Here is a 27,356-nt window from a genome sequence, read left to right as displayed (position 1 = left end):
TGCAGGCTTTGAATTCGCCAACCTAGAAGATTTCGGGGGTTGGTGTTGGTATATATAACAGGTTGTACGTTATTCTACCTAAGTACCTACGTCATATTATATTGGCATATCGAGAACATGAGGGTAGCTTATGCCTAAGACTACCTAGGTATAGTGTACTATGCCGTTTTCGTCTGCGGTGTGAGGGTTCGACTGGCAGAATTTTGTGGCGGTCTTTCACCGCATGGAGCGCCGCTCATTACCGCTCTGGGCGCCCCGAGCTTCCAGGCTAACAAGGGTCTAACAAGGGTATTGGGTGCCGTTGAAACCCGCGACGTGAAGCCAAAGAAAAGAGACACAGACCTGCGCCAACCACGAGATATTTGTAGGGCATGGGCTGGATGGCCCGACCGATTCGTCTTTGTCCTTGACAGCAAGCGGAGGGGTATATTCATTAACACAAAGGCCGCGCCGTCTTGGTATCACGATGGAGTCACCGCCGGATAGGTAAGCCAGGTTCCCGTTTGTTTCTTTGGTCTCTCGTCCTGCCTGCGTCGGAAACAAACACGACGCGGGAGACGTACGTATATGTCGCGATCCTCCACGACAGCACGCGCATAGCTCCCGGCCTGTTGCATAAAGTTGGAGTTTGATTTACGACGCGCGGCGATGCCCTCCGTCCGTTTATCCATACCATCGGAACCCGCGTCGCCGTTGACGCCGACGCCGACGCCGACAGCCGTCTCGCCTGGCTTCGACGCCTCTCTCGACCCCGTTCAGGAGAATGACGAAGAGGAGGTGTCGTGGGCGACGGGCTTTAGTCGCCGTCGCTCCCTGGCCAAACTGGCGTCGATCAACACCCGGATGAGCAACAGACGTACTGATCATCTACTTCCGCTTCTTAGTCCCGTCGCGCAAAGCACCCACTCGCCGCCCGACAGGGCGTACTACCCCGGCCAGCCCAAGTCTCTCGAGGGCATCGCCATCCGTTCCTTCTGTCTCGGCGTGGCGCTCACCTTCTCCGGGACGGCAATGGTCCTGACTCTTGTCTTAACTTCCTCTCCGCTGTGGCGTCTCCCTTTCTTCATCGGCGCCCTGTCCACCTTCCACTTCCTCGAGTTCTGGACTACTGCCAAGTACAATACCCCCGTCGCGAACATTGGCTCGTTTCTCCTGACTGCGAACTGGCCGGCGTATGCGATCGCCCATGTGTTGGCGTCGGTGGAGTGTCTCCTGACCAACCTCCTATTTCCGAATCGGTCGTGGGCGCCTTTTTACAGCGACCAATTCATCTTGGTATTGGGTTTTCTTATGGTCATTGTCGGACAGTTCGTCCGCAGCGCAGCCATGGTGCAGGCCGGCCAGTCCTTCAACCACACTGTCCAGCACTACAAGAAGGACACCCACGCCCTGGTTACCACAGGCCTGTATTCGTTCCTGCGGCACCCGGCATACTTTGGATTCTTCTACTGGGGGATAGGGACGCAAATGGTTCTGGGGAACCCGTTCTGCTTCGTAGGTTATGCTATCGTGTTGTGGCAGTTCTTCTCCAAGAGAGTACGGCACGAGGAGGCGTTGCTTGTTCGTTTCTTCGGGGACGATTACCTTAATTATAAGAATAAGGTTGGCACGCTGATGCCGTTTGTGGGAAGTTGAAAGGACATGCCGGTGGGAATGACGGAGTTCATGTTACTTCCTCTGAGCAAGGATAAGCGAAGAACGGCATATGTATAGAGTAGAAATAAACTACCTACCCCTACTTACCTTTGGCGAGTTTTAGCCGGTGCTGCCACCTATTTTCATGGATAAAAGACTCCTTTTTATAAGTTTAAGTATCGTAACTTTCAGGGTCCCCGCCCCCATCGTGGCCCTGGCCACGGGCTTATCGCATGCATCCCGGCATAATTGTAGGTATCACTATACAGCACCTAGGTGCCTAGGTAGTATTCTGGCATATATTTGAGGGCCCTCGGCTTGTCACATCCTATTTCCGGTACCTACATCCGTACTCAGTATATGAGTACTTGATATACCTACCTATGAGTACACGTAATTCATGTGGTGCCCCACGATGGGCTTATCGATAAACCCAGGCGCCACCAGGACCCACACGGGTACGTAGCGATGAAATTCGAGGCCGGGAAGGCCACGATTCAAGACGGGACCAGCAGACGCCGGCGGACTGTGACGGGCCGTAACGGGCCGGGCGGCATAGACTTCTCAATTCTCTGGACAGCTTGTTCAACCTTCTGGTATCTAAATTTAACCTGAGCCAGCAATAATTCTGGTCTAACGCCAGCACCACCGACTCTCATTATTTCTTCTTTCCTGGCCCCAACCACAACAACAATCACACCGACGCCGCCGGGAGACCCTCAGACATACTCGCCGCTGACTGGGTTCGTTTACACGCTTAATTGAGAGACCCTGTTACAGGGCCCGTCGGCACCATGAGTTCGGAGTATTCCTACGACGAACAGGGCCAGTTCTACCCTTTCTTCATCTTCACCTTGTCTACCATCGTCACTCTCCCTCTCACCTACAGCCTCCTCGCGCCGACCAAGGACGCCACCGCTCTCGCGCCGCGGATCAAGAGTTCATACGAACCCGAACATGCCGATCTCGTACAGGCGCAGCGCGCCGCGCAGAAGCGAAAGCTGCGCAAGATCAAGCGAGGCATCTTCGTCGTGTTAGGGTGGGCGCTGATGGCGGGCATGATGTATCTCATCGTGACGAGCCAGCGTACCGTCACGAAGCTATGGAACCCCTACGACATCCTTGGCATTTCCGAAGTATGACTGATCTCCGTGGCGTCGGCGTCTTGCGTAATGGGCTCGCTAACGCGATGGGCAGTCGGCATCCGAAAAACAGATCAAATCTCACTTCAAGAAACTCGGTCGTCTATTCCACCCCGACAAGATCAAGCCCGATCCCGCCAAGAACGAGACTATCGAGTCGCTGAACGACAAATGGGTGGAGTTCACCAAGGCATACCAGGCGCTGACGGACGAGGAGGTTCGCAACAACTACATCCAGTACGGCCACCCTGACGGCAAGCAGAGCCTCAGCATCAGCATCGCCCTTCCTCAATTCATCGTATCGCAAGGAAACGGCAAGTACGTCGTACTTATCTATGCGTTGCTCCTCGGCGTCCTTCTGCCTTACTACGTCGGGTCGTGGTGGTACGGTACCCAGCGGATTACTAAGGAGGGCGTGCTGGTCGAGAGCGCCAATAACCTTTTCCGCGAGTACTCAGAGACGATTGACGAAGGTGCCCTCGTGACCGCTCTGAGCGCCGGCAAGGAATTCCACGACTCCCTAAAAGGCGATAAGGCCGAGTCCGGTCTCGCGAAAATCGAGTCGAGAATCCTAGCGGAGGGCCAGGTAACCCAATTTGCTGGTGGTCTATCAATAAAAGATAAGGAGAAGCTTGAGGACCTTGAGGGCGGCGTGAGGAGAAAGGTCCTGGCTCTTCTCTGGGCCTACCTCGGCCGTGTAGAGCTCGACGACCAAGCTTTGAATAGCGCCAAGTACCTAGTTGCGCCCATCGCGCAAGCTCTCTGTGGCTCTTTCCGGGCTATCTCGCTCGCATACGCTAACACGGGCCCTATTCTGGCCTCGTATTATATCAGCCAACGACTCATCCAAGCTGTACCGCCCAAGGCCTCCCCGCTCTTCCAGCTGCCCTACTTCACGCCCGCTGTGGTGAAGGCTATCGAGGGTGATTCGAAAACACATCTTACTGTGCAAGAATTCATGGATTTGCCTGATGCGGAGCGCCGTAGTACTGTTGTTGGTAAGGGCCTTCTGAGCGAAGAGCAGTACAAGACGGCCTTGGGTATTTCCAAGCAGCTTCCGTATTTTCGAGTCGCCAAGGCGTTCTTTAAGGTCACTGGCGAACGCTTCATTATCCCATCATCGCTAGTTACCCTGGTTGTGAAGGGCCGATTCATCCCTCCTGGTAGCGAAAACATTCCGGAGGTCAACGAGCTAGATCTGGAGGATATCGACCCTGCCGAAGATGACCTGGACGCGATTATGGGACGCAAGAAGACCAAGGACGCAGATGGCAAGGTGGTTGCGGCGGAGACCAAGCGCGTGTCGCCACCCATCACGTTTGCCCCCTTCTACTCGCGCGACCACTCACCGCAATGGCATATATTCCTCTCGGACAGCAAGCAGGGCAAGATGGCAGTGCCTCCCTTCGGGTTTACCACGTTTGACAAGCCCATATTTCGAGACGATGGAAAGCCGACTTTCAATATGCAAACCCTGAGGGCGCAGTTTGCTGCTCCGCCCCAGGCGGGAACCTATACTTTCGTCATGCACGTCGTGTGCGACAGCTATGTCGGCTTTGATACCAAGATGGAAGTTACTCTTGACGTCGAGGATGCTAGCAAGGCTGCTGCCATGGCTGCGGAGGACGAAATAAGCGAGCCCGAGGAAGGTAATATCACCTCCCCCTCCCCCACCCTCCCCGTCGCCCCTCTCAAAAGGTGCCTCTCAAAGTTGAGTTACGCTGACATCGCTGCATAGATTCACTCGCCGGCCAGATGCATGCTCTGAAAGGAGGCAGCACTTCTGGCACGACGAAGCCAAAGAAGCAGGACTCGGATGACGACGAGAGCGGTACTGATGAAGAGGAAGACGACACGAGCGAGACCAACACCGATACCGAGCCTGAGTCATAAACAGGCCCCCTGGCTCGTACGCGTCTTGTATTCTGTATGGGGACTACGTCGAGGGGGGCCACGCGAGGGTCGAGGCTTCACTGCGACATCCTTTCTATATGGTAGCTTCGGCGGCTACGGTGTCGCCTTATCTATCGATAGCGTAATGGTCTACGTCGTCTCTCTCTCTCGACCTTCGATGGAGCCCTCTTGCCGTCTAAGGTTTGATGTAATAGGTAGTCTATGTATGTGTATAGGTTGGAAGTCGGCCGCGGAAAGAGAGAGATAGAAATAGGTAAGCATGTGCAAATATCACTACGACAGCTGCCTTGATGATAGCGACGAGCAGCGGCAGCGGCAGCGGCAGCGGCAGCGGTAGCACGGGGGAATCGGCGTCAAGGCGTTGCAAAAGGAGATGTATACCGATTGGACGAAAGGAAGCTCCTTTTTTTTTTGTTGCAAGTAGCTACCGGAGAAAATTCAAAACGCCGACGGTACACTGGTAATAAATACAAACCTCGTGTCTGTACGAGCATAGCCGCATGACAAGGAGAGACGCAAAGGTAGATCGCGATAGCGTTCAGATGTGCGAAAAGCCCCCATCTGCACTTCCTCACTTAGCCTCCCGCCACCGGCCACCTCTGATTTTACGACCACAGCATCCTTATTCTTCAGGGTTAACCTAACCCAGCCTGTTGATAGCGCCGTATACTTCCCATAGAGACATTTGCAATGAGCGGCCAAGGTAGAGAATCTACACGGCGAGCCGGGCATCGCAGCAACTCGGTGTGTATATTCACGTTCCCCGTATACTTCTCCCGTCCCTTCTACAAGTACACGCGCGCACTGTCCGAGCCATTAGTCCTCTCCCCCCCCTTGCCATCCCCTCTCCCCGCATCGTCATCCCCTATTCAAGATCTCTCTCCCGCTCGCACGTCATTCGTTCTCTCTCGCCGGGTTTAACTTACACCCCATCCCTGCCTGCTTTCTTTCTTTCTTGCGTATCCCTCTCTTCTCTCCCTCTCTCGCGTCATCTCGTCAAGAGGCGATACGGCGGTCGCCCAACTGGACAACTGGGGAGTGTACTAGTCGTCGTAGTATGTGGCCGCGGCTATCGTATAGCAAGACCACCAACAATAATAGTAAGAAGTAATAATTCGGGTAAACCACCTCCCCCCCCCGTTCCGAGTAGCTCACCCCTTATACTGCGGTCTTGCATCCCGCGAATTAGTCTCAAGTATTTTCCTCTCTTTTCCCGATCTTCTTATCCCTGCTGGTCTGCCCTCGCAGGTAAGCAGGCAAGGTAAAGTTGGGGCAGTATCAGCACACCCGGACCCCGCACACCTCGACACCCTTACCCTCGATGTACGCCCGGCGGTCGAAATAGGCCGCCGCGAGCGCCTGGATGAACTCGGCGTCGGCCGCGCTCCACACGTCGAGCCCCATGCGCGTCACGGCCTCGCTGTCGACCCTGACCCCGCCGCTTCCGCCTTCCGAGGCCCTGCGGCGTCCGGCGCCTAGCAGTGCGGCGTGGCCGCCCTCGCCTTCCTCGCCCTCACCTTCGTCGTCGTCATACTCTTCTTCGTCCTCGTCCTCGTCTTCGCTCTCGACCACATCCCCGAGGACGCCGAGGATCTGCGTCGTTAGCCGGTGGAAGTAGGCGATGATGGCGAGCTCGGTGCGCGCCTCGTCCGGGTCGAGGGGGGGCCCCGACCCCGCCCCCGCCGAGGAAGAAGGGGGAAACCGCGGTGTGAGCGAGGCGATGGACGTCGTGAGGTCGACCGAGTGGGACATGTTCATGCCGGCGGGCGACGAGGATAGGTCGGCGAGGAGGGCGGCGTCGTGGGCCGATTCGTCGGCCTGGTCGGAGCGCGCCTGCTCGCCAGCCGACGCCCACCACATGAACCCGTTGTAGGCGAGGGCGGCCCAGCTGAGGGGTTCGATGATCCCTTCCGCGTCTTCGTCGAAAAAGGCGTCCCTAGTGTCCTGGGGCACCGACGTCCGGGGTGTGGTGGGTGACGTACCCGAACTGTTGGCGCTGGCTTGTAGACGGGCAAGTCCGGCCTGGAGCGAATGGAATCGGCGAAGGTCTCGCTGAGAAGCCTTGACTTGCACGCCCTTCGGCTTCTCCACATGGGGCCAGACGTGGTGTTTCGCTTTCGAAGCGTGGGGTGGCGGCATGACTATGACCAGGTCCCATAGCGTGTCCTTATTGGCGAGGATACTGTCGGTTGTGCAGGCGACCCATCCTGTCCCCGCCTCACGATCGTGTTCCAACGGGTTATCGCGATTTCGCGGTGCGGGCTTGGCGTCCTCGATAAGGGAGGGGATGTCGTGGACGCCGATGCAGAATAGGGGTCGTAAGCGGTGTGGGGGGGAGGTAGGCGATAGGAGGTCGAATGTCGGCTGCGGAATGTTGGAGAGAATAGATATATTGTAGACTGCGCCTCATGATTAGCCAGACGGTACGGCGAGTGTAGCTACAAAAAGAGTTAGACCAACCAAAGTTGCAAGCTTCTTGGACCGGGGCGTGACACGATATGAGGATACGCTTCCGTAATAAGGCGGCGCGATGTATGGGAAATATGAGGGGACCGAACGTATCTAGGAGTTTGGTCAAGCTCCAAGCCGGATGGAAGGGCGATAATCTATGGCCGGGTGGCAGCAAAGCCGTCCCGTCAGAAGCCGAACGACTCCTAGTGTGGGCTCGGAACGGCTTCGAATGGGTGCGGAAATGTATCGACGGCGAGTCGACGGGCTCGTCCGGGGCGGCGGATCCCTCGTCAACAGCCTCTTCGCGGAACTGGTTCTTCTGCCAATACTGCTCCAGCACGGTGGTGTCCTTGCTATCCGCGGCAAGTGCTCTTCATAGCCGGTGTTAGCCATGGTGCGTCGGAGAGAAGAGGGGAGGTAGGAGGCAGGTAGAACGTACGAGGCCATCGCCTTCAACGCTTCGGCGTGTCTCCAGGCTCTGCCCAGGCGGCCGTAGCTCAGGGGCACCAGGACGCCGACGGCCAGCATACGGGCGTTGCGAGCTTCGGTGTCTTCGACGGGGGCGTTGACGAAGGCGCTAAGGCCGGCGAAGCCATCATGCACGAAGTAGATGAGGTCGTGGGACACGGTGTGCAGGCCCGAGGGGAGGGACTTGTACTCGACGACGCCCTCGAGCTCGACGCCGGGCCGCGAGGCCTTCCAGGAGATGGTGTAGCCGGCCTTGACGTCGAAGTCGATGAGGAACAGGGCGTATATGGGTGGCAGGTCGGGCAGGGCGGCGGTGATGGTGGAGGTGGCGCTGACGGGCGTCGAGGGGAGCCGGACTTGCAGCTCGGGCTGGCGGCGGCGTGATGCCGCCATGGTTGCTCTTCGGCTGGCCCTCGCACGGGGGGCAGGGTGGTGTTTTCCTACTATTATTATTTATCTGATTTTATTTTTTGGTGATCAAGATCGCCGGCGTGCATATGGAATGGGATTGGGCAGGGTGTCGGGCTAGTTGGGGATTCGCGGCTTCATATCAGTCGTTTATCGGCTGTTACGAGATGGCGACGCTATGCTTTGTTTATGCTCATGCATTATGCATCGTTGTTGCATAATATGAATAAAACACATATCGCCCATAATGCCTTACGTGTACGCAGTATTGTGACGATATATATGATCTTACCCCGTACATTACGTAGGTAGGTACCTATCCCAGGTTAACCATTACTGCTTATGCCTACCAAACTCCTACGCCCTCTTCCCTCCCTTTTGAGAGCAGACACTAATAATTACTCCTTTTCTTTTCGCTCCGGCGTATGTGTATCTGCTCGTATATGTGGGAAGCCAGTTAGGCTGGCATAGCCCTCGCCTTGCCGGCTCGACCGCCTCTGAATTATGAGGTTGGACCGTGCATCGAATTTCGTGGGAAGCCGGCGGATAAACATATTTCACTGCAGACTCTCCTTCTCAGCTACATGACCAGTAGCGGGAGCCGGTAGGAAGGGGTCTTGTGCATTTAGGGTGCCAAGAGAAGCTATACATCTACGTAGGATTTTCTTCCTCATTCCGTATTATAGGTAGGTAAAAGTGCCTAAGCATTCTAGTCTAGTCAACACTACCCGCCCTTGCTATCTATTTACTCACCCCCACCCACCGGCACCACAGCAGAGATAGGCACTTCCTATATTACGTAGGAAGCCCAGGTAGTCGAATTACAGAGCCCACGACAACGCCCAGCAAGCCGTCCAGGCCAGCGTGACCCAACCAAGGGATTGCGTCGGAAGCTCCATATGGCACCCCCCCGCTCCCTTTTCTCCCTCTGCGGGCACTGGCAAGGTACCGGGAATGGGGAAGCTCTGGATGCTCTTGCCGTAAATGCCGACAGCATGCGCTAAAGTCCTAGCATTCGCTAGAAGCGTTGTCATGTTCACATTCGTGATGTTGTCTCCCGGCCGGCGATAGTTGGCATCGTACGTAGTTCCGACGTGCCCTCCGAACAACCTCGCCTCGTCCTCCGTCTTGAGCCCGTTGGCGCCACTAAACAGGCCGCCGAAGGGGATGTGGGACTCGTAGAAAGGAGCGTAGTCGCTGCGGTTGTTGATCTGCGTTCTGCTGAAGTTTCGTCGTTGGGCTCTGAACGCGTCTTCTAGCGTGGCCTGCGCCGCCGCCGAGCCGAACGGCCCAGGCCGCCGGGACAAGGTGCCGTTCCCGTCGTATATCCTAAGCACGCCATTCGGGGAAGCCACCATATTGATATCGAGATAGAGACGGATCTTGCGAAGTTCCTCTGGGTAGGTCCCCGCCACCCAGCGCCTCGAGCCCAGCAACCCCGATTCGGCAGCTGTCCAGAAAGCGAATTTGACCCTCGAGCTCGTCCTGAACCTGGAGAGCTGGATGGCGACCTCTAGGAGGCTCGCCACTCCGCTACCATTGTCGTTGATGCCGGCACTCGAAGGGGGGGAATCGGTATGTGTGCCTATCAACAACGTGTTGTCGTCGTCACCACATTCCTAGGATGCGAGCACGTTGTAGCTGCTCGAAGTGAGCCTTAAAGCCGGGCATACTCCACCGCTGGGCGCTACTTACCTGGTCACATTTCGATACTTCGTGTTTATCATGACGTTCCCGCGCAGTCTCTCGTGGGAAGCTAGGAAGGGTTCTACGTCTGTGTCCGATATTTTCAACGATGGGATGTGGTTGGTATCCCATCGATCGAGGCTTGGAACTAGTTGCGTAGACTCGTGCACTAAGAGGACGGCAGCTCCGGCATCGCCAGCAGCCTTCGACTTTTCCGATAGAGAACATCCGTCTCTAGAGACAAGTGCAATAGCACCATTGATTTCATCGGGGTAGTGTGCCTGTGGTGATAGCGTTAAACGTTGTGGTAGGTAGACACTAGTTTCTTCATCTTGCTCACCAGTTCGCAGCCCGTCCGGTTCATAGTCACGACTGGAAGGGACGTGAAATTGCAAACAGGAGACCACTCTAGTGCTTCGGCATGGACACTGTGGCCGTTTATGGAGAGATTGGCAGCATCGAAGACCCGCGCCAAGCCACTGAAACGCTGCGTCTCGACATAATAGCCTCTGGCGCGAAGTTTGCCTATGATATACTAAGACGACCATCAGTTACCTCCTCAACACCCGGGCGGGCAAAAGCTCGCGAGGAGTTACGTACGTCGATCGTAAGGTTATGGCCTCGAGAGCCAACCACTCTAGTCCCATTGTTTTTGTGAGCGAAGCTCTGGACGGTCTGCAGGTGCTGATAAAGGGGGCCGGGATCGATGAGGGTCGGGAGCAACTTGGCAGCTCCTGTTAGTTTAATTGTAGACGGGTGTGTTGCGCTGGATGTAACAGTAATACCTCTGAGACCAATATCCCATCGCACTCGTCCACGACGGCTTCCGCTGTCAGAGGAAATACTAGAAGAACCACGACGGCGAGGCTCAGCATAAAGCTGACTAGCTCCATGGCGTATCCTGTCCCTGTGGTTGGCTGCTGTTGTAGATACGCAGGCAAGGAAAAACGAGAAGATACAAGAAGGAGGACAAGGGAGGTAAGGCGAATATAATCGAATATGTGTATACTATAAACGACATTCGATAAAGAGCTACCAGTAGGTAGGTAGGCTTCAGATAACGATGTGGCGGGCGGTGGATGAGGAAGCCAAGGGGATCTACACTTCGAGAGAGTGGGAGAGAGATGTCAGAGATTGGGAGAGGGAGGGATATAGAGACAAAAACGCGAGCAGGCTAGATATCATCTTGCCTTAGCCAACTTGCTCAGATGATATCTGAGGCAAGCGTTTCCGCCGGATCTTGTGATGTAGCTTCTCGACAGCACCTGAGGTACTGCATCCAGGTATCTCGAGGTACCTAGGTAGGTAGGTACCTCTATCTACGATATATCCTACCTTCATAAAGGTATAGCTGCCCCTATCCTTAGAAGAGGCAGGCGTGTTAGGAGGCAGCTACCTGCAGGTACATCTCACCTCCTCCACGGCGTGTACCTATCTGTAGGTACCCTATACACCTAGGAGATACCTCCTACGACAGGCATATACCTTCTACCTCTACTTGGTTTCACTGCAAATCTGATTCTGTATGTTAACGCCGCCGAGGCCACAGCAAGCCGTGGCGGTCTTCCGCCGAGGTTGGTATATGATTTAATATATCCCGATGTATGGATGTGTGGCAGGGCCGTATATATGCGGCGTCGAGTTGTTCTCAACTTTTCACTTCGATAAATTCCCCTCTAGGAGGAGACGACGCCGACGATGAGCCGAGGCCATAAGCATCGCTTCGATCGCTGCTTTACATCCACTCCGACTTTGATTACCTCATTTAGCATCTCCCTGCCCCATACCCCGGATAGATGCTCAAGATCCCCGCGGGGTTGACGCCCCCCCCGCACCCAGGCGATGCTGCTTTTGGCCATTATGTGACTTGGTGATATCTGCCGAGCCAAGTTGGGGGCTATCTGGTAGCTTAGCTCTATGACACAGCCCTTACGAAGCTGGTCTACGAAAGGAGATACTTGAAAGCCCCCGGCCAGGGCAACTGATCTATATATTGAGCTACTTATCAGTCCGAGGGCGACTCTGGATGCGAAGATCTCCAGTGACACTGAACTACGGTCCTCGCTCAATCTTAACTCCGAATATCATGGAGGCTGATCTTGCAGACTTGAAGGAGCAGGTTTCCCAGCTCCGCAAGGAGCTCTCGCGCGTGTCGGACGAAGCCGAAGTGCGGAAGACACACTTCAAGTATGGCTACTATCTCGACAAGTGCCTGTATAACGAGGCGGGTGTTCATCAACCACCGAGTCAGTCCACCCGTGCTAACTGGGCCTGGATCTAGGTCGTGGATATGTATGCAGACCACCCGGACACTTACGTCGAATTCCTGGGGTCCCGTTATCGGGGAAAGGAAGGCGTCAAGAGGCTTTATAACGGCCGCTTCCAGAACACCTTCGTTAATGGGCGCAACGGGCCTGTCCGTGGTTTCCTGCTCGACCACATCATGATGCAGGACATCGTCGATGTTGACCCTACTGGGACCCACGCCTGGTGCCGGATGCGCGCGTTGATGCAAGCAGGGACTCACCAGTCCGTCAAGGAAACCCACCCGCGAGGGCACGTCCAGTGGTGGGAGGGCGGCCTCTATGAGAACGAGTACATCAAGGAGAACGGCGTCTGGAAGCTCTTCCGGTATCGATACTTTCCCTTCTGGCATGCGGAGTACGAGAAAGGCTGGTCACTGACCAAGGAGAACTACGTGCCGTGGCCTACCAAGACCTACCCCGAGGACCCCCAGGGACCAGACGAGATCATCGACCAGAAGATGCTCTGGCCTGATACGCGCGTGGTGCCCTTCCACTATCCACACCCGGTTACGGGCAAGACCATTAGCGATGACGACCTGCGTGCTCCGCACTTTGGTAAGGATGCTGGCACGGCCGAGCCACCACTTACCCTCGCACTGCCGGAGGGGCAGACCCGGCGTGGAGCGGGGTCGATCTGGACGAGCGAGGGCGCGGTCAGGGTTCTGGCTGATCTGGCCGACAAGGTGTAGTGCTGGGTCGCATACATATAGCCTAAAGCAGGATAGGGGGGCAGTTAAGGAACCTGGGGTAGAGGGGGTTTATAAGCAGACTGACTCCACATTCCCCAACGCCGAGGAGCTATTAGTATGTAACAATAGACGAGAGCTCTACTGTATAGGCAATGTCTTCTCGGCCGAGCCGTACAGTAATATGCCGTATTAGAACTACCGACTTACACGGAGTTCATGTCAGCACCTCCACGCCTTGGGGTGTCCATCCTCCTCGACCACACCATGCGGCAGTCAGTGGGTAGAACTTGGCCGGGGATGTTTCAGGTCGTCTCCCCTCTGTAGTATAGAACTCGGATGAGGCTTGGTTTTAGAGCCCGCATGGAAACCCTCCGGCGAGGCCTCACACAGCCCAATCGCTTTTTTCTAATTATCAAGTGCTTACCCAGGTGAGAAAAAAAGGGGTGTGACAGACCACCATGGCGCATCTCGAAGCAATCGCTCCTCATGTGGCGGCATATCCGTACAGCGATGGCAAGAGGGCGGGCCCGCGGGTTAAATTCCCGGATACGGCCGCGTTCTCGGGGATGAACAAGCCGTCGCGCTTCGAAGGCGACATCACCGACCTCGAGGTCACAGGCGTCATCCCGCCCGACATCAACGGCACGTTCTACCGTGTGCAACCGGTAAGAGATGTCCAACCTCGTAAAAAGGAGCCAAGTCGCCAGAAATGGAAAAAGGGTCTTGCTTACCGTCTGCTTAGGACCACCGATTCCCTCCTCTATTCGAGGATGATATTCATTTTGTACGTTAGATTCGAATCCCTCCGGATATCCTTCTTTCGATCCAAGAGGAAAAGTACCTATACTAATAAATCTACCTGGTTAGAATGGAGACGGTACGTTAGAGTAGGACAGTCTAGAAGCACGTTGATGCTTAAGCCCTCCTTATATATTGCCGCGGAGGAGAAATGAAGGAGAGGAGCGGCGCTACGGAAAGAGGAATTTGCTAACAAGAGCCGTCTGGACGCAACTCGCTAGGAAGCGTCACGGCGATCCACATCGCCAATGGGCATGCCGACTTCAAACAACGGTACGTGCGGACGGACAAATTCCTGAAGGAAGAGGAGGCGCGGCGAGCGCTGTTCGGACGGTACCGGAACCCGTACACGGACAACGAGAGCGTCCGGGGTGTGATACGGACGGTGTCGAACACAAACGTGACCTTCTGGCGCGGCATGCTGCTCGCGAGCAAGGAGGACGGCCCGCCGTTCGCCATGGACCCCGTCACTCTCGAGACTATCGGGCGCTACGACTTCGAGGGCCAGATCACCGCGCCCACTTTCACCGCCCACCCCAAGTTCGACCCGGACACGGGAGAGATGATATGCTTCGCGTACGAGGCTGGCACTGACGGCGCTGACTGCGAGGCCGACGTCGTCACTTGGACCTTCGACGCCGACGGCCGCAAGATCGAGGAGCTCTGGTTCAAGGCTCCCTTCGCCGGCATGATCCACGACTGCGGTGTCTCCAAGAACTGGATCGTCCTGCCCCTCACCCCGCTCAAGATGTCCCTCGACCGCCTCAAGGCCGGCGGCAACAAGTTCGCCTGGGACCCGAACGAGGACCAGGTCTACGGCCTTGTGCCCCGCCGCGGTGGTAAGCCCGAGGATGTCAAGTGGTTCCGCGCCGACAATGGTCAGTAACGGCACCCTCCTTCCCTTCACATCAACGATGGTGCCTTATCCACCCATGTACCTACGTCCGATCCGAGACTCTTACCAGATAATCTTAGGATTCCACGGGCATGTTGCGGGTTGCTACGAGGACGAGTCGGGGCATGTCGTCTTCGACCTGACCGTCGCCGACGGCAACGTCTTCTTCTGGTTCCCGCCGGACGGGCAGTCGGCCGACGCCTCAGCGCGCCAGCGCCTCAGCAGCCCGACGTGCCGCTGGGTCTTCGACCCGGCTGCTAAGTCTGGGTCGCGCGTGCGCCCGCACCTGTCCTGGTCCACGAGTGGCGAGTTCTCGCGCATCGACGACCGCGTCGTCACCAAGCCGTACCGCCACTTCTGGCAGCTGCGCGTCGACCCCTCTCGCCCTTACGACTTCGCCCGCTGCGGCCCCCCCGCCGGCGGCCTCTTCAACTGCATGGCCCACTACACCTGGGCCGACGACCCCTCGGACCCGGCCGCCGGCGGGGCTGTTGGCGAGGAGGACGTCTGGTTCGCTGGCCCGACTGCCACCTTCCAGGAGCCCGTCTTCATCCCGCGCGCCGGCAGCACCGACGAGGGCGACGGCTATCTCGCCGCCCTGAAGAACAACCTCGACGAGTTGCGCAACGACGTCGTCATCTGGGACGCGCGCAACCTCGCTGCCGGGCCCCTCGCCACCATACATCTCCCCCTCCGCCTGCGTCTCGGCTTTCACGGCAACTTCGTTGACAGCCGCGACATCGAAACCTGGCAGCGTCGCCGCGAGGGCGAGCTCGGCCCCGTGCAGCCCGCCAAAGAGCCTCTACCCTGGCAGAAGGACCTCGCCGCTGCAAACGGTACGACAAACGGCCACCGGCAGAACGGCCATGCCAACGGCGCGACGAACGGGGGTGGAACAAATGGGGCATCGCAAGGTCTGGGGACATTTGTGTGAAACATAACCCCGGAATATTAAGGGGGTAAACATCGAACGGAAACGGCATAATCGAAGTAGCTATATGTCTATTAAGTTAATTTCATTGATATCCTGGTCGTTGATTCCCTACGAAGACCGGTTTTGTCTGTTGCCCCGGCCAATACGATACCAAATTGCGTGGCGCTGTACCCTAATGACACATGTGTACAAGTATACTAAATCCCCGACAGGGCGTCGGTCACTGTGCCCTTGTGGATAGGCGTGGACGTATGAGTGAGAGAATTGACGCAGAAGACAGGTCGAGAGTGTGCAATCTTCGGGTCCCTGACCTCGGGGAAGACAACAGAAAAGCATCCAGTCTTTCGATCTCCACGTCGTCCTTCCCCTCTTCAACGGCACGGTTCAATTTGCCATCGTCGAACGCTATGCCGTGCCATAGTAATACGCCTAAGGTCTGAGCTTTTCGGACGAGGGCAATGCGTTTGGGATTCATGGCTAATTCTGGGAGGCTGGATAGGAGCTCGTCCCAAAACAGGTCTCGGAGATATTGCGCTTCGGGATAGTAGGTGTAGTGACCGTTTCTATCCTCCCCGAGGAGTTCCTGTAGACCGTACATCCCAATCCCGAACGGGAGGAATTCGGCCTCGGTCCAGTCGACCAAGCCAGAAATCCTCCCTGAATCTGGGTATACCATTATGTTGGAAGGGAGGAAATCGCCGTGGCTCAACGTCCAGGGTAGAGCTTCGATTTCAGAGAGATCAACAAGGATGGATTTTACGGTGTTGCGGAACCGGGAAGGTAACCCATTTGCCATGAGCTCCAACCGCCAGCGAAGCGACGAGCCTACTGTTCTTTTCTCCCAAGTAGCCTTGTTCCTCGCCGCATGAGTCCAGCTCATCGCCTGCAGGTGGGCAAAGTCTCGTATTATTAACTCTTGCCGTGGCTTTGCTTGTAATAAATCGGTCTCGGCGCGAAGATTTGCAAGTGACACGCCTGGCATCTTCTTCATAGAAAAGGCGTAGAGACCCGTGCCCTCTAATGTTCCGAGAGACTCCGTTTCAGGAGCTAATGATCCGAAGACGTCACAAGCGGCATCTGAGATTTCTAGATCGAGTTTGTGGGCTCCTGGTCTAAACTGGACAACGGTGCCCTCGCCGTCAACATAGACTGTGTACGAACAGTAACCTTGAGACGGCGCTGGCTGAACTGGTTTCGAGAACCTCAACCTGACAAATGCCTCGCAATTGTCGGCCGTGCCCCTGGGGAGCTTATAGCGATCGAATACTGGCGCAAGGGAGACGTCTGAATCTTTTGGATTCTCGGCCATCTTGTTGTCTAGTCTGGTGACATGAGACATCCACGACCCAGATTCGGGTGGGAGAATCAACGAATCTCCAAGATATATCCCTCAACTAGGAGCTGGTATATATATACCGGATACCTAGGCATCGTACGCAGGTCCGGCGATGCCATGTGGACGGATGAGGGGTAAAGCGTACATCGTGAGCTCAGAGGGCTCATGTCTGATCAATAAAGATATCCCGGTCACGCACCCGCTGCCCGAAGACCATCAGATGCTTACTTGGGGGCGTGTGTCCCCCCACGTGCATGGTTAGGTTGAGGCGTATAGAGAAGGATCATAGCACCCATCAACTTACCGGGTATGGTGTGAGGCGCAAAGCGATTGGTCAGGCCAAACGTCCCTAGATTCGCACAGCGCGTCGGTTATGTGTGTAGGCAGGGTTCTCTGTGACGCTCCACACCGCATTTGCAAACTGCTGCATCGTACACACGCTCTAGTCTTCCCCGAGTTGTCTACGGCAATCTTCTCGTCTAAGGCTCGGCGAGTAGTCATCGCCCTAGCCGCGAGTGGTACCTACAGCTAGGGCTGATCAACGAGGCGGTCCAAACCCATAGCCCATCCGCGTCTCGCATGACCTTTTTTCGCATCGAAAACAAGGCTGCCAGCTGAGATGGGTTGGGCTAAGGCTTCAAGCACGCTTAGGCCAGCAAGTGAGGACTATGAGTAGAATAGATGGGTTATCGCCGTGGGTAACGAAGCGTGACTTATCGGCCCTTCATGGGTAGCCCTGCTTGAGCGACTGATTCCATTCGTGGGGTTGTCGGAGTTGTACGTGTACAGCATCCCGTATAGTGAAGGTTTCATGTCATGGACGTTGTGTTATCCACACCATGCTCACGATGAAACGTCGTTGTAAACATGTTGAGATTGGGACGGGCCGGCATCGTGCTGCCAGCTCTAGCGGCTCACCGGAAAAAGGTATATAGTTGGTGCGTGGCGGCTTATGGCATACAATATAGATGCACACTTCAATCCGTACATACGTGTAAATTCGGGAATACCGTGTGCCTAACAATTAACCATCTCCGATCACCACGTGAGCTCGTAGTGGGCAGTATAAATAACGGGGTCGTCGCCCGGGGAATTAATGCATGTAAACATTACTAGAGGCAAAACATAGTGCCAAACGAGAAACATTTCCTGCAGTTGTTTACCGAGGGGGTAAATAAATGCGAATATGTGGGGGGGAAGGGGGGACCGTAAGGCAAGACATCTATGAGTATTCATCAGCAAATGCAAGTCTTGACCTTGAAGACAGAGACCCCTGCGAAGGGGCCAAAAGGGAAGTCTGCAGATATGGTGGAGAAAAAAAAAGGTGAATATTGGGGGAGAGCAAAAGAGAGAGAAGCAGAGGGGGAGGGGGGAGAGGTAGAACTGGATAGATGGATTATTGCTTTGCTGTTGTGTCTTCTCTGACGAAGCTGGGTAGGTAATCTGCATTGCCTCCCTCCTACCATGCTCTGGGCATAATAATTAAAACCAATACAAAAGAAGCACATAACGCACCAGAAAGTTAGGCAAGTCCGTGACAACGAGTAGAGAGGGCGCCTAACCCACCTATGGCTCTCCCTAGCCTGAGGATACCGTACATGGTATATGGCAGAGGATGACGACGATTGATTTTCTGTCTGTATTGTTGTGTGTTGAGACATCACGTGCTGCGAGTAGGCAACGGGCGAATACAAGTTCAGGCGCCAATAGAGCGAGCCGTCACTGGCTTTCAGTCCGTGGTCAAACACCCCTATGCATTGGCTTTTGCCAACATCGTTTCTAGGCCGGACACAAAAGGAGCTTTTTTTCAGCGTATCCATGCCCACGGGAAAAGGCTATAGCACCTAGGTAAATCCGAGAAGCTAGCCGAGGATGTTGTCGATCCTCCGAAAGGCCCGGTTGAAGGATAAGGAGATGCGGATCCTGATGCTGTAAGCATAATCATATCACCATCGCCGCTATTTTAGGAGTCCACGACTAATGGCTAGACGACTAGAGGGCTGGACAATGCGGGCAAAACTACCATCGTCAAGAGGGTGATGAACGAGGATGTCAACACAGTCAGCCCGACGTTGGGGTTCATCATTAAAACCATCGACTATGAGGGGTGAGTGGGCTCATGCTTTCGCGGATCCTCCGGCCGGGAGATCCAGACCCATTAGCCGTTGACTGACCTCACCGCAGATACAAATTAAATATATGTGAGTTGATTCGACGGCTCGTGATGATGGGAAAGAGTGGAGGCTGATGGTGGGTTGGGGAGGTGGCTTGGATGAAAAATAGGGGATGTCGGCGGCCAGAAGACCCTCCGCTCGTACTGGCGTAACTACTTCGAGAAGACGGATGCCCTCATATGGGTCGTGGACGCCACCGATAGGCTGAGGATCGACGACTGCCGGGAAGAGCTTCACGGACTGCTCCAGGAAGAGGTTTGCTTTCTATCTGCTTGTCCCTTTGCATGGATTTCGGTCGACTCGATAAGCTTGGTTTTCTCGCGGGCTAACTTACAGTACGAATAGCGGCTTTCAGGCGCGAGCCTGCTGGTCTTTGCCAACAAGACGGACGTGCAAGGATGCATGGACGAGGCCGAGATCCTCTCGGGGCTGCAGCTTCAGGCGATCCGGACGCACCGATGGCATATCCTGCGGTGTAGCGCGATGACGGGAGAGAACCTCAAGGAAGGCTTGGCATGGGTGGTCGAGGACGCGAAGGCGCGATTGTTCTTGTATTGACGAAGGGAACATGAGCTCTGCCAACCCCCCGTCCCTGTCCGTACGTGCTCAAGAGGGCGGGGTCAAACATATACACACGAGCTTGAATTTGAAAGAGTTTTTTGATGGGATGCATGTCTCAGTGCGGTGGTATAGAGGAATGGGGCACCTCGAATTTCTGCCCAAGTAGGGTGTGGGCAGGCAGTCGAGATAGCCAAATTCAAGCAGACGGCCCGGGCATGTACTAGGAGACCGAAACGCATAAAATCGATGCGTCTTGTCCCCTGTGTCCTAGCGGATCCGGTATGTCGAGGCTATGAATTAACAACGCATCACGCATTGACGAGGGCGAAGGGAGAGGGGAAAAAAAATAGGAGGTTCCCGAGGATGAGATCGTATTTCGTGCAGCAGGAAAGGAACCATGGGATGCCTATCGGGCATATTGGACTACGAAACATCGCACTCTCCTACGAACCGAAATGAGACTAGAAGCGACGTCGAGGAGCGATACGGTATATAGGTGGGCACCTCCATAAATCTAACGTGCGTCTGTTCTTTACTGCGGAATGTACTTAGTATGGGATATCCCCTGGGGCACCTCAGGTGAGGCAAAAGTTTAGTAAAAGTACATAATATACAGAGATACTTCCTGTAACAGGCCTGGTCTAAGCGTCTGCGCTAGGCGGAAATCGGCTTGACTTGGTTGGGTTGTATTGGCCTATTGTCCAAGGGCTTGGGTGAATGCTTAACGTGGCGGTGCGCTGGCAGAGAGGTGAGGGTCCTGAAGAGACAGCGTCAGGGCAGGTCGCAGGCAGGGACCTCTAGTTAGGCGTAATGGCTGCTACGGGATTACCCAAGGTAGTGATGCTGGGCACCTCCAGGGCAGGTAGGCGGTAACACGCTTGTTTTGGGTGTCTAAACCGTCAATATCAAGCTTTGCTGGCCTGTTTCATCAGGTTGCCCGGCCGCCAGACACGGCACCGCCAGGCGGCCAGGGCTGGCAGACTAACCCTCTACTAAGCAAGCAGTCCCAGGGCGGTATAAAGTCGCAGCTAGGGCTGCTGCGAGCCAGCTGTGCATGGCTGTAGCCCAGCCAATATAACCCGGAACAGCGTCGTCATTGGCTGCGGCCCGGCATCATTTGGTCATTTTGATCGCGCACAAGGAGAAGAACAACCCGCAGGGATCCTTCTGTTATTATTCCACCTGACTATTCCATCTGCTTGTTCCACTTCGGTCTCTGGGTTTAAGTCGGGCAATTGCTGCCTCTGTCTTTGGCCTCTCTGCCTCTCTGCTTCTTTGCGCTTCTCCACAGGTCCGGTTACCGTCCCTTTTTGGTTGTTATTATGATCACCTGGATTCTCCCTGCTCATCTTCCTAGCCCTCCCAACTACCTAGTCTGGCCTCTACGTGCCTCGCCCGATCCAGCCTGGGCCTGACTCAACACCGAACCTTGTTGTCTTACCTCGTCTCTAGATATCTCGTAGACCAGACTTTCCAATCGTGTTTCGTTCTTGTCGACTCTTTTGCCCATATACATTCTGCCGTCCGTGGCCACGAATCTAATCCTCCCCGTACATCATCCCAAGATCGGCTGCTAAGCCCTATTCACCGGCACCAACTACCGGCTGCCCACCACCAACTAGAAAAGCAAAACAGGTTTCCCGGTTTCCGCCGAATCCTCTGCCCACCGACCCAGACTAGACGACGTAAAACACAAGAGACGGAAAAAGAGAGAAGGAAAAATACCCTGCATCTTCCGCAGACCCTCGCCCGCGCCTATCGTGAATAACGTTGTCGTTACCCCTCGTCGTTGGTCCGGTCGACAAAAAAACATAAACTATGTCCGAAGACGTATCTAAGTTCCTGATGCAGGTAAAAGAATTGGGGGATCGGCGGATTGAAGAGGACGAGGCCCGCTCTCGAGAACTAGAGGAGAGAATATTGCGGGAGAGAAAGGAGCGGGAGGCTCGCCGCGCAGGTACGCCTTTTTTTTTCGTCAGCCATTGTTGGCGTGCGGGTTATTTTGATTGCCCTGTTTTCACTAGTTGTTCGTATCCTTCGCGGTTCCTTGCTGACCTTGTTTACGCCAGAACGCGCTCGGTCCATCTCGCCTCAAAAATCCTCTCCGGTGAATACGCCCCCGCTATCAGCTCATCGTCGTACCGACACCCGCGGCTCTTTCAGTCGTCTGAATCTAGACTCATCCCCGATTCTCGAACCTGCCATGAGCCCCCATTCTCATACCTCTCTAAAAACCGACGATATGGGGGCCCACGGAGGGTCGTCCTCACCTTCTAAAGAGAACGAATCGCCTCTGGAATCCGAGCACAAGCCAACAACCGGCCAGACGTCTCCCACCCGAGCAACTAGAGGGCTGTCCTGGCAAAAGCGGCCAAATTCGCAAGCCTCTGAACGTTCGCGAAGTCGCCCGCTCTCCGTAGTTGCGGCTGAGAATGCGGCTCGAAACACCCCCCCTGAGCCTAGCTCTGCCATAGAGTCTATCCCGAGGGACCAAATTGCCTCAGCTTTGTCTGCTAAGGACCCTTCTTGGTTTCGGCAGACCGCGGATAGGGGTGCCAGTTCTGCCGCTTATAGGCGGAACCAGGCCGAAGATAACCAAACGACAGACATGTCGTTGCTACCAGCGGCTCAGCTCCCGGGTATGTCGGGGGCGGCGCAGGGTGAGGTTCTGAAGGATGATACTAGCTCTCGACCTACTACGCCTGCTCTGCCGGATGGCTTGGGTTCACCCTTATCTTTGTCGACCTCTCAAAGACTGGACCCTCCTAATCGCGATCCTGAGCTGGAGGCCGAGACTGATCATGAACGATCACATACTAGGTCTCCTTCACTGGGCCGGATTTCACCGTCCAAAGTAGACAGGCCAGTCTCGCCAACAAAGGGCATGGGGGGGTTCGTACAGAGCGCTATGATGAAGCGCTCTGATAGCATCAAGAGATGGAGCATTCAATCTCCCCCCAGCGCTCAACGTACGGATCCAGTTGTCTCACATCGCACCGGGACGAGGCCGAGACCGGGAAGCATAATCCGTGACGCCCCTATAGACCTTTCGCCGCGGCCACCGTCGAGCCGAGAAGAACACCGGGTGGGCGAGCTGCCTAGCACGGAAAAACGTAGCGACTCGCCGAAGCTCGAAATCAAATTGCCTCAAGAGCCGCAAGAGCAAGATATAGGTGGCGTTGCAAGCCCTATCAGTCCATCAAAAACTATGGATTCAAGGAGATGGAGCCCAACAAAGGCTAGCTGGCTCGAATCTGCTCTGAAAAAGCCCGAATCGCCGAAGCCGAAGCCCACTCCCGCACCTGCTAGCCAGCCAGCTTGGATGGCCGAAATCCAGAAAGCGAAAGCGGAGAAGGCCGCCAATCCCGGTGCAGAGAGGAGCAGGTCGCCGACTATTTCGCATAGACATCAAGTTAGCATCGATGGGCTGATGAGGTCTTCTGCTCCTGGAGTCAGCGCAACAAAACCGCCCGGACTGGGTGTAGTTCTTCCTGCTATAGGCACCTCGCTAAGCGCCAACATTCGCACCGACAACACTAGCCCCCTCAAAGACATACAAAGCCCGATCACACCCGGTATCAAGAACAATGACCCAGAAACAGTCCATAGCCCCAGTCCTATAGAATCGCCTGTTTCTGCCACGAAGCCAAAACCTGAGGCGCCGCTCAAGAAGGATTTCCGAGCAAACCTGAAACCTAGACAACCCCCTCCCACATCTAACGCACGGGAAGAGATCGAATTCAAAAACGTTTTCAGCAATCTCCGAAAGACGACAACTCAGAATTATGTTGCGCCTGACGAGTTAAAGGGTAACATTCTCAAAGGCAAATCAGCCCTTAACACCACGGGCGGCCCCAAGAAAACAGAGCGCGTTGATGAATTTAAAGAGGCTATTCTAGCAAAAAGGAAGAGTTTCCATCATGCGCAACCAGAGAGCCGAGGCGTTGCACGGAAGGACAGTATCGCGGATGAGCAACCCGTTCCCGAAGCCCTGGCTAAACGGAGCGAGCTCGGACGATCGCGGGATACTACACCTTCAGAGCCGACTGTGCCGGATCTTCGCAGACCAAGTCTTGTTACATCAAAAAGCGATTCTACCCAGGGCTCTCCACTTGACAAGCCACAACACCGATTCGAGAACCGCGACGACAGCCTAGAAATCGGAGCGCCTAAAGCAGACCGCCCAACTATCCCGAGACGAGGCTCGGCTCAAACAGTCACCGTATCAAAAGAGGCCGGCCGATCTGCAACGAGCCCGGTGGCCCAGAAAGAAGCAAATATATCTGGCCGACTGCCGGGGAAGCTCGCGGGAAGTGCTTTAGCAAATCGATTCAATCCCGCCCTCGCCGGTTTACTCGCCAGGGGGCCCCCTGGCCCTGCTCCCGCATCCTCAACTGGTGGTATTTCCATATCGAGCTCACGGTCAAATAGTGCTTCTGAAGGGAATGGCAACGAAGCTAGCTCGGGCCCGACGTTGACACATATGACGAAGGGTCGTGCTCGAGGACCTAAGAGGAACGCGCCCACTGTAACCATTTCAACGTCGACCTCGACTACAGATGAACCAAAAGAACGACCGGCCGATATCACCCCAAGCGGACGCCCAGGTGCAGCAATCCAGCCAGTGGAACCCATTCATTCTGTGTCAGACTCTCCGGTGATTGCATCAGTTGATTCTTCGAAAATGGGGAATGGTGAACTGACAAACCCGAAACCGCAGCCTATTTCTCTAATAGGTCCTTCGAAGAAGCCGTTCGAGCCCGCACCAGAAGAGGTCCTCGGCAAGGCTCCTAACCATTCTAACAAGATTCACGAACAAGTGGCTGTATTTGCCCAGAAGAGAGAGCGGTCGCCGACCAAGGGATCCGACGAAATCAAAGAAGCCACCTCGCAACCGCCTTCTCCCAGGAAGCTTGACGTGAAGCGGATGTCGCGGTTCCTCGACGATTCTAATCATAATGTTGCAAAAAGTATTGATCCCCAACTGCCTAAAGAGACAAAGAAAGAGACGATCAGAACACATTCGCCGGAGAAATCAAAGCCGATCTCTGACCAAGCTTCTAGTGTAAATACATCAAAACTTGATTCGCAGTCACCCCCATTAGATAAGCCCTCTGGGCTGTTGCCAGATCCCATCTCTTCTACTTCTGTGAGACAGCCACTCACTGATGCTATTAATGCAAGCTCGACTACGCCAAAGAACCCCGTGACGCCCGTCATCGGTGGACGACCTTTACCCCCTGTTCCAGCGGCCGCTGGCCTAGAACTGTCATCACCTCGTCCACCTCCGAAGGATCTGCCTCCGAAGGATTTACCCCCGAAGGACCCGAAACAGGTTCCGCGGCCACTCCCTATTCCTAAGTCTACCTCACCCCCACCTGCGGCACCGTCTATGCGCTCGCCCACTAAGCAACCCTATGATGCCATGACGTTACTCGGCGACTTCTTCGGCCCTGAGCGTCCCCGGAGAAAGTACAACGTGGATGCGGTTGAGTTGCTGACACGCCGGCCAAGTCCAGAGCTGAAGACCCAGACTCTGAGCGCTCAGCTCTTCCAATTATCGGGTGACGGCAAGAAGCAAGCTGTTCCCAGCCATCACGAGCGAACGTTATTCGAACGTGAAATGTACATCTGCTCCCACACGTTCAAGAGCGAGGCAGGCAAAAAATTCACAGAAGTCTACTTTTGGACAGGAGATGAGGTACCCTGTTCGGCGGCGGGGGATGCATCGCCATTTGCTTCGCGCGAAGCAAAAGCTATGGGCGGTAAATTGATCAAGCTTCAGCAGGGTAAGGAGACACCCGAATTTCTTCAGGCTCTAGGGGGCGTTGTAATTGTCCAACGTGGTTCAAGCAATAAATATGACTCCCTCGCCCCACGGATGTTATGCGGAAGACGGTATCGCGGACATATCGTATTTGATGAAATCGACTTCAGTCCCGCGGTTTTGTGTTCCGGGTTCCCGTACGTTGTAACGGCAGCGGGAAAATGCTTTATATGGAAGGGCAACGGCAGCGGGGTCGACGAACTTAGTTGCGCGCGGCTCATAGGGATAGACTTCGCGTTATCAGGCGGGATAGAGGAAATCGAGGACGGCCGCGAGACGGCCGCCTTCTGGGATCTCTTCAATGTCAACACTAAGGCTGTATCAGCCGATCACTGGCGCCTCAAACCGAACTACGACAAGTACTGCACTAGGCTGTTCTGCTCGGATGCATCCTCCAAGAAGCAAGTAAGTTTCAGTCCTTCACCCGTCGGTCAACGGACATTTATTGATGGAAAATGCTACGTAGATCGTTGAGATATCGCCTTTCTCGCAGGCAGATCTCCTTCAAACAAGTATATACGTGCTCGACGCCTTTTTCGAGCTGTATGTTATCGTGGGTTCCCGGGCCCAATCCCAGTACGCCTCATTCCATAACGCATTAGACTTTGCCCAGGAGTACTCGATTCTGGCTGCAGGGATGGAGGACCGCCCGTTTGTCCCTTTCTCAACTGTCGTGCTGGAGGGCATACCTCGAGATATGAAGAGCGTGTTCCGGAAGTGGCGTGATACCAACAACCCGACAATTACGAACGCGAATACCGGTTTGAAACGGGGACGCAGCCTTCGGGTTGTCCCGCTCAACCAAGCATTGCAGGCGCTGAATGATTAAAAACCGTCTCGGCGGTAACATCTCTTAGCAGGCAAGCTGGCTAGAGCTCTGCGGGAAGCGCCCATCTATGGCCCCAGCCTCCAGAGCTGGACACGGCAGGAGGGGCAATGGTTCGGGTGCGAGGAGGTCAACTTGTGCTAATAAGGCACATCGTGATTATACCCATCTTTTTTTTTCGCGTTCATGTACCAAGTAGGATGTACACTGCGTGATAAAGACGAGTACGGTGTCGAGACAGAGGGCATACATGCGTATGCGTTGTTTTTTTGGCGGGTCGTCTGAGCCTGTAACTGCACACTATTCGTCGTATGTGTATAGCTGATATACCGCTAGATCCTACGACGGGACGATTGAGACATTACTACGCCATCCTAACCTACGATGCCGAATCCTAGTTCCTCGCGTCGTATTGTATCGACAAAAAGACCCTTAGGCATATAATGTAGAGTGTAATTGTACAGTGTAATAAAGGGTCGGGTTGCTCAGGTTGTCGTATAAGGGGTTAGGCCCATCACACTGTTCTCGAACTGCCTGATTTACATGGTTACCTACGTGCTATAGGCTTAGCATCATGTGTCACGGCGACAGAGTTGATTATAGTGGGTTAAGAGAGGTAATCAAAAACAGAACACAGCGGTGCCCCTCTTGACGAGCCGGTTAACCTGCTTAGAGCAAGCTTAGGACTAGCGACGGCGATACGAGCACATGCACATGTGTCCGATGCCTATTAGGAAGAAGGGCATAATCACCTCCGGATATGGCTTCTATCTAACTTGGTTTCAGACACTTGTATTCAACGCCTAGAATAGGTATTAGAGCTAAAATCCGATGCACGCCGCTGACGAGACAAGCGATAACGTGTTCTTGGCTGCTTATATTCATATATTACCTACCTTACTGGATCAATCCTGTCAAGCCGCTGCGTTTCACTACTAGCGGTTGCAGTAACGGGTTGTATAGAAATTACCTGCCCCTATATAAAGACCGCTGGCTATGCTTACGTAGCATGTAAAGGTAAACTAGGAGACTGCAGACGGTTCTAAGCTTACTGAGTAGGTGCTTCGACTGTCATTTGAATAAGCCATAGTCACACTCTTTCATTACTGCTACTTACTGTGTGTTGCGTATTATTTAAGAAGAGTCCTTACGCTTATAGAAGTACTCGATCTACTTAGGTGGGCATAGTTTGCTATAGAGCCGCTGGGGGCGTCTACGTAACGTGCTACTGGCACTATTACTGTCGTAGATTCTGAGGCACTATATAAGTTAGGTTACCGCTTCACGAGCCACCCCTTCGCGAGCC

At 54.8% G+C, this 27,356-nt stretch overlaps 10 protein-coding genes across 10 annotated transcripts; 6 read left to right on the top strand and 4 right to left on the bottom strand.

The window, feature by feature from the left end:
• The first annotated feature begins 90 nt into the window (after nucleotides 1–90).
• GGS23DRAFT_560391 (ICMT-domain-containing protein) lies at nucleotides 91–1,938 on the top strand. Its single transcript, XM_051515883.1, has 2 exons — nucleotides 91–486; nucleotides 885–1,938. Exons 1-2 carry the CDS (start codon nucleotides 467–469, stop codon nucleotides 1,633–1,635), a joined length of 771 nt encoding a protein of 256 aa, XP_051373202.1. The 5' UTR covers nucleotides 91–466; the 3' UTR covers nucleotides 1,636–1,938.
• Nucleotides 1,939–2,195: 257 nt separating this feature from the next.
• Nucleotides 2,196–4,900, top strand: GGS23DRAFT_449247 (Sec63 Brl domain-containing protein). The gene is made up of 3 exons (XM_051514009.1): nucleotides 2,196–2,771; nucleotides 2,833–4,426; nucleotides 4,516–4,900. The coding sequence occupies exons 1-3, from the start codon at nucleotides 2,430–2,432 to the stop codon at nucleotides 4,668–4,670; spliced, it is 2,091 nt and encodes a 696-aa protein (XP_051373201.1). The 5' UTR covers nucleotides 2,196–2,429; the 3' UTR covers nucleotides 4,671–4,900.
• Nucleotides 4,901–5,525: 625 nt separating this feature from the next.
• GGS23DRAFT_449220 (uncharacterized protein) lies at nucleotides 5,526–8,227 on the bottom strand. Its single transcript, XM_051514008.1, has 3 exons — nucleotides 7,582–8,227; nucleotides 7,152–7,513; nucleotides 5,526–7,090 (listed from the first exon to the last, which is right to left on the bottom strand). Exons 1-3 carry the CDS (start codon nucleotides 8,001–8,003, stop codon nucleotides 5,970–5,972), a joined length of 1,905 nt encoding a protein of 634 aa, XP_051373200.1. The 5' UTR covers nucleotides 8,004–8,227; the 3' UTR covers nucleotides 5,526–5,969.
• A 612-nt stretch (nucleotides 8,228–8,839) lies between these two features.
• GGS23DRAFT_619075 (uncharacterized protein) lies at nucleotides 8,840–10,983 on the bottom strand (the record flags this gene model as incomplete). Its single annotated transcript, XM_051520986.1, has 5 exons — nucleotides 10,490–10,983; nucleotides 10,305–10,427; nucleotides 10,045–10,239; nucleotides 9,714–9,985; nucleotides 8,840–9,575 (listed from the first exon to the last, which is right to left on the bottom strand). Exons 1-5 carry the CDS (start codon nucleotides 10,595–10,597, stop codon nucleotides 8,840–8,842), a joined length of 1,434 nt encoding a protein of 477 aa, XP_051373199.1. The 5' UTR covers nucleotides 10,598–10,983.
• Nucleotides 10,984–11,790: 807 nt separating this feature from the next.
• On the top strand, nucleotides 11,791–12,699 carry GGS23DRAFT_604135 (SnoaL-like domain-containing protein; the record flags this gene model as incomplete). The annotated part of the gene is made up of 2 exons (XM_051519568.1): nucleotides 11,791–11,928; nucleotides 11,986–12,699. The coding sequence occupies 2 exons, from the start codon at nucleotides 11,791–11,793 to the stop codon at nucleotides 12,697–12,699; spliced, it is 852 nt and encodes a 283-aa protein (XP_051373198.1).
• A 229-nt stretch (nucleotides 12,700–12,928) lies between these two features.
• GGS23DRAFT_449100 (carotenoid oxygenase) lies at nucleotides 12,929–15,436 on the top strand. Its single transcript, XM_051514006.1, has 5 exons — nucleotides 12,929–13,364; nucleotides 13,442–13,483; nucleotides 13,567–13,576; nucleotides 13,719–14,375; nucleotides 14,473–15,436. The coding sequence occupies exons 1-5, from the start codon at nucleotides 13,158–13,160 to the stop codon at nucleotides 15,324–15,326; spliced, it is 1,770 nt and encodes a 589-aa protein (XP_051373197.1). The 5' UTR covers nucleotides 12,929–13,157; the 3' UTR covers nucleotides 15,327–15,436.
• A 110-nt stretch (nucleotides 15,437–15,546) lies between these two features.
• Nucleotides 15,547–16,635, bottom strand: GGS23DRAFT_595218 (uncharacterized protein; the record flags this gene model as incomplete). The annotated part of the gene is made up of 1 exon (XM_051518277.1): nucleotides 15,547–16,635. The coding sequence occupies one exon, from the start codon at nucleotides 16,633–16,635 to the stop codon at nucleotides 15,547–15,549; it is 1,089 nt and encodes a 362-aa protein (XP_051373196.1).
• Nucleotides 16,636–17,838: 1,203 nt separating this feature from the next.
• GGS23DRAFT_449119 (uncharacterized protein) lies at nucleotides 17,839–18,815 on the bottom strand. Its single transcript, XM_051514007.1, has one exon. The coding sequence runs from the start codon at nucleotides 18,480–18,482 to the stop codon at nucleotides 17,898–17,900; it is 585 nt and encodes a 194-aa protein (XP_051373195.1). The 5' UTR covers nucleotides 18,483–18,815; the 3' UTR covers nucleotides 17,839–17,897.
• Nucleotides 18,535–19,525, top strand: GGS23DRAFT_619059 (ARF/SAR superfamily; the record flags this gene model as incomplete). The annotated part of the gene is made up of 5 exons (XM_051520985.1): nucleotides 18,535–18,593; nucleotides 18,659–18,769; nucleotides 18,847–18,863; nucleotides 18,946–19,091; nucleotides 19,182–19,525. The coding sequence occupies 5 exons, from the start codon at nucleotides 18,535–18,537 to the stop codon at nucleotides 19,392–19,394; spliced, it is 546 nt and encodes a 181-aa protein (XP_051373194.1). The 3' UTR covers nucleotides 19,395–19,525.
• Nucleotides 19,526–21,215: 1,690 nt separating this feature from the next.
• On the top strand, nucleotides 21,216–26,053 carry GGS23DRAFT_604131 (uncharacterized protein; the record flags this gene model as incomplete). The annotated part of the gene is made up of 3 exons (XM_051519567.1): nucleotides 21,216–21,354; nucleotides 21,467–25,629; nucleotides 25,691–26,053. 3 exons carry the CDS (start codon nucleotides 21,216–21,218, stop codon nucleotides 26,051–26,053), a joined length of 4,665 nt encoding a protein of 1,554 aa, XP_051373193.1.
• Nucleotides 26,054–27,356: the final 1,303 nt, after the last annotated feature.

This window comes from Durotheca rogersii (genome assembly GCF_024521655.1).
Source record: "Durotheca rogersii strain YMJ 92031201 chromosome Unknown GGS23scaffold_6, whole genome shotgun sequence".
Taxonomy (NCBI): Eukaryota; Fungi; Ascomycota; class Sordariomycetes; order Xylariales; family Xylariaceae; genus Durotheca; species Durotheca rogersii.
This window is presented reverse-complemented; position numbering and strand designations above follow the sequence as displayed.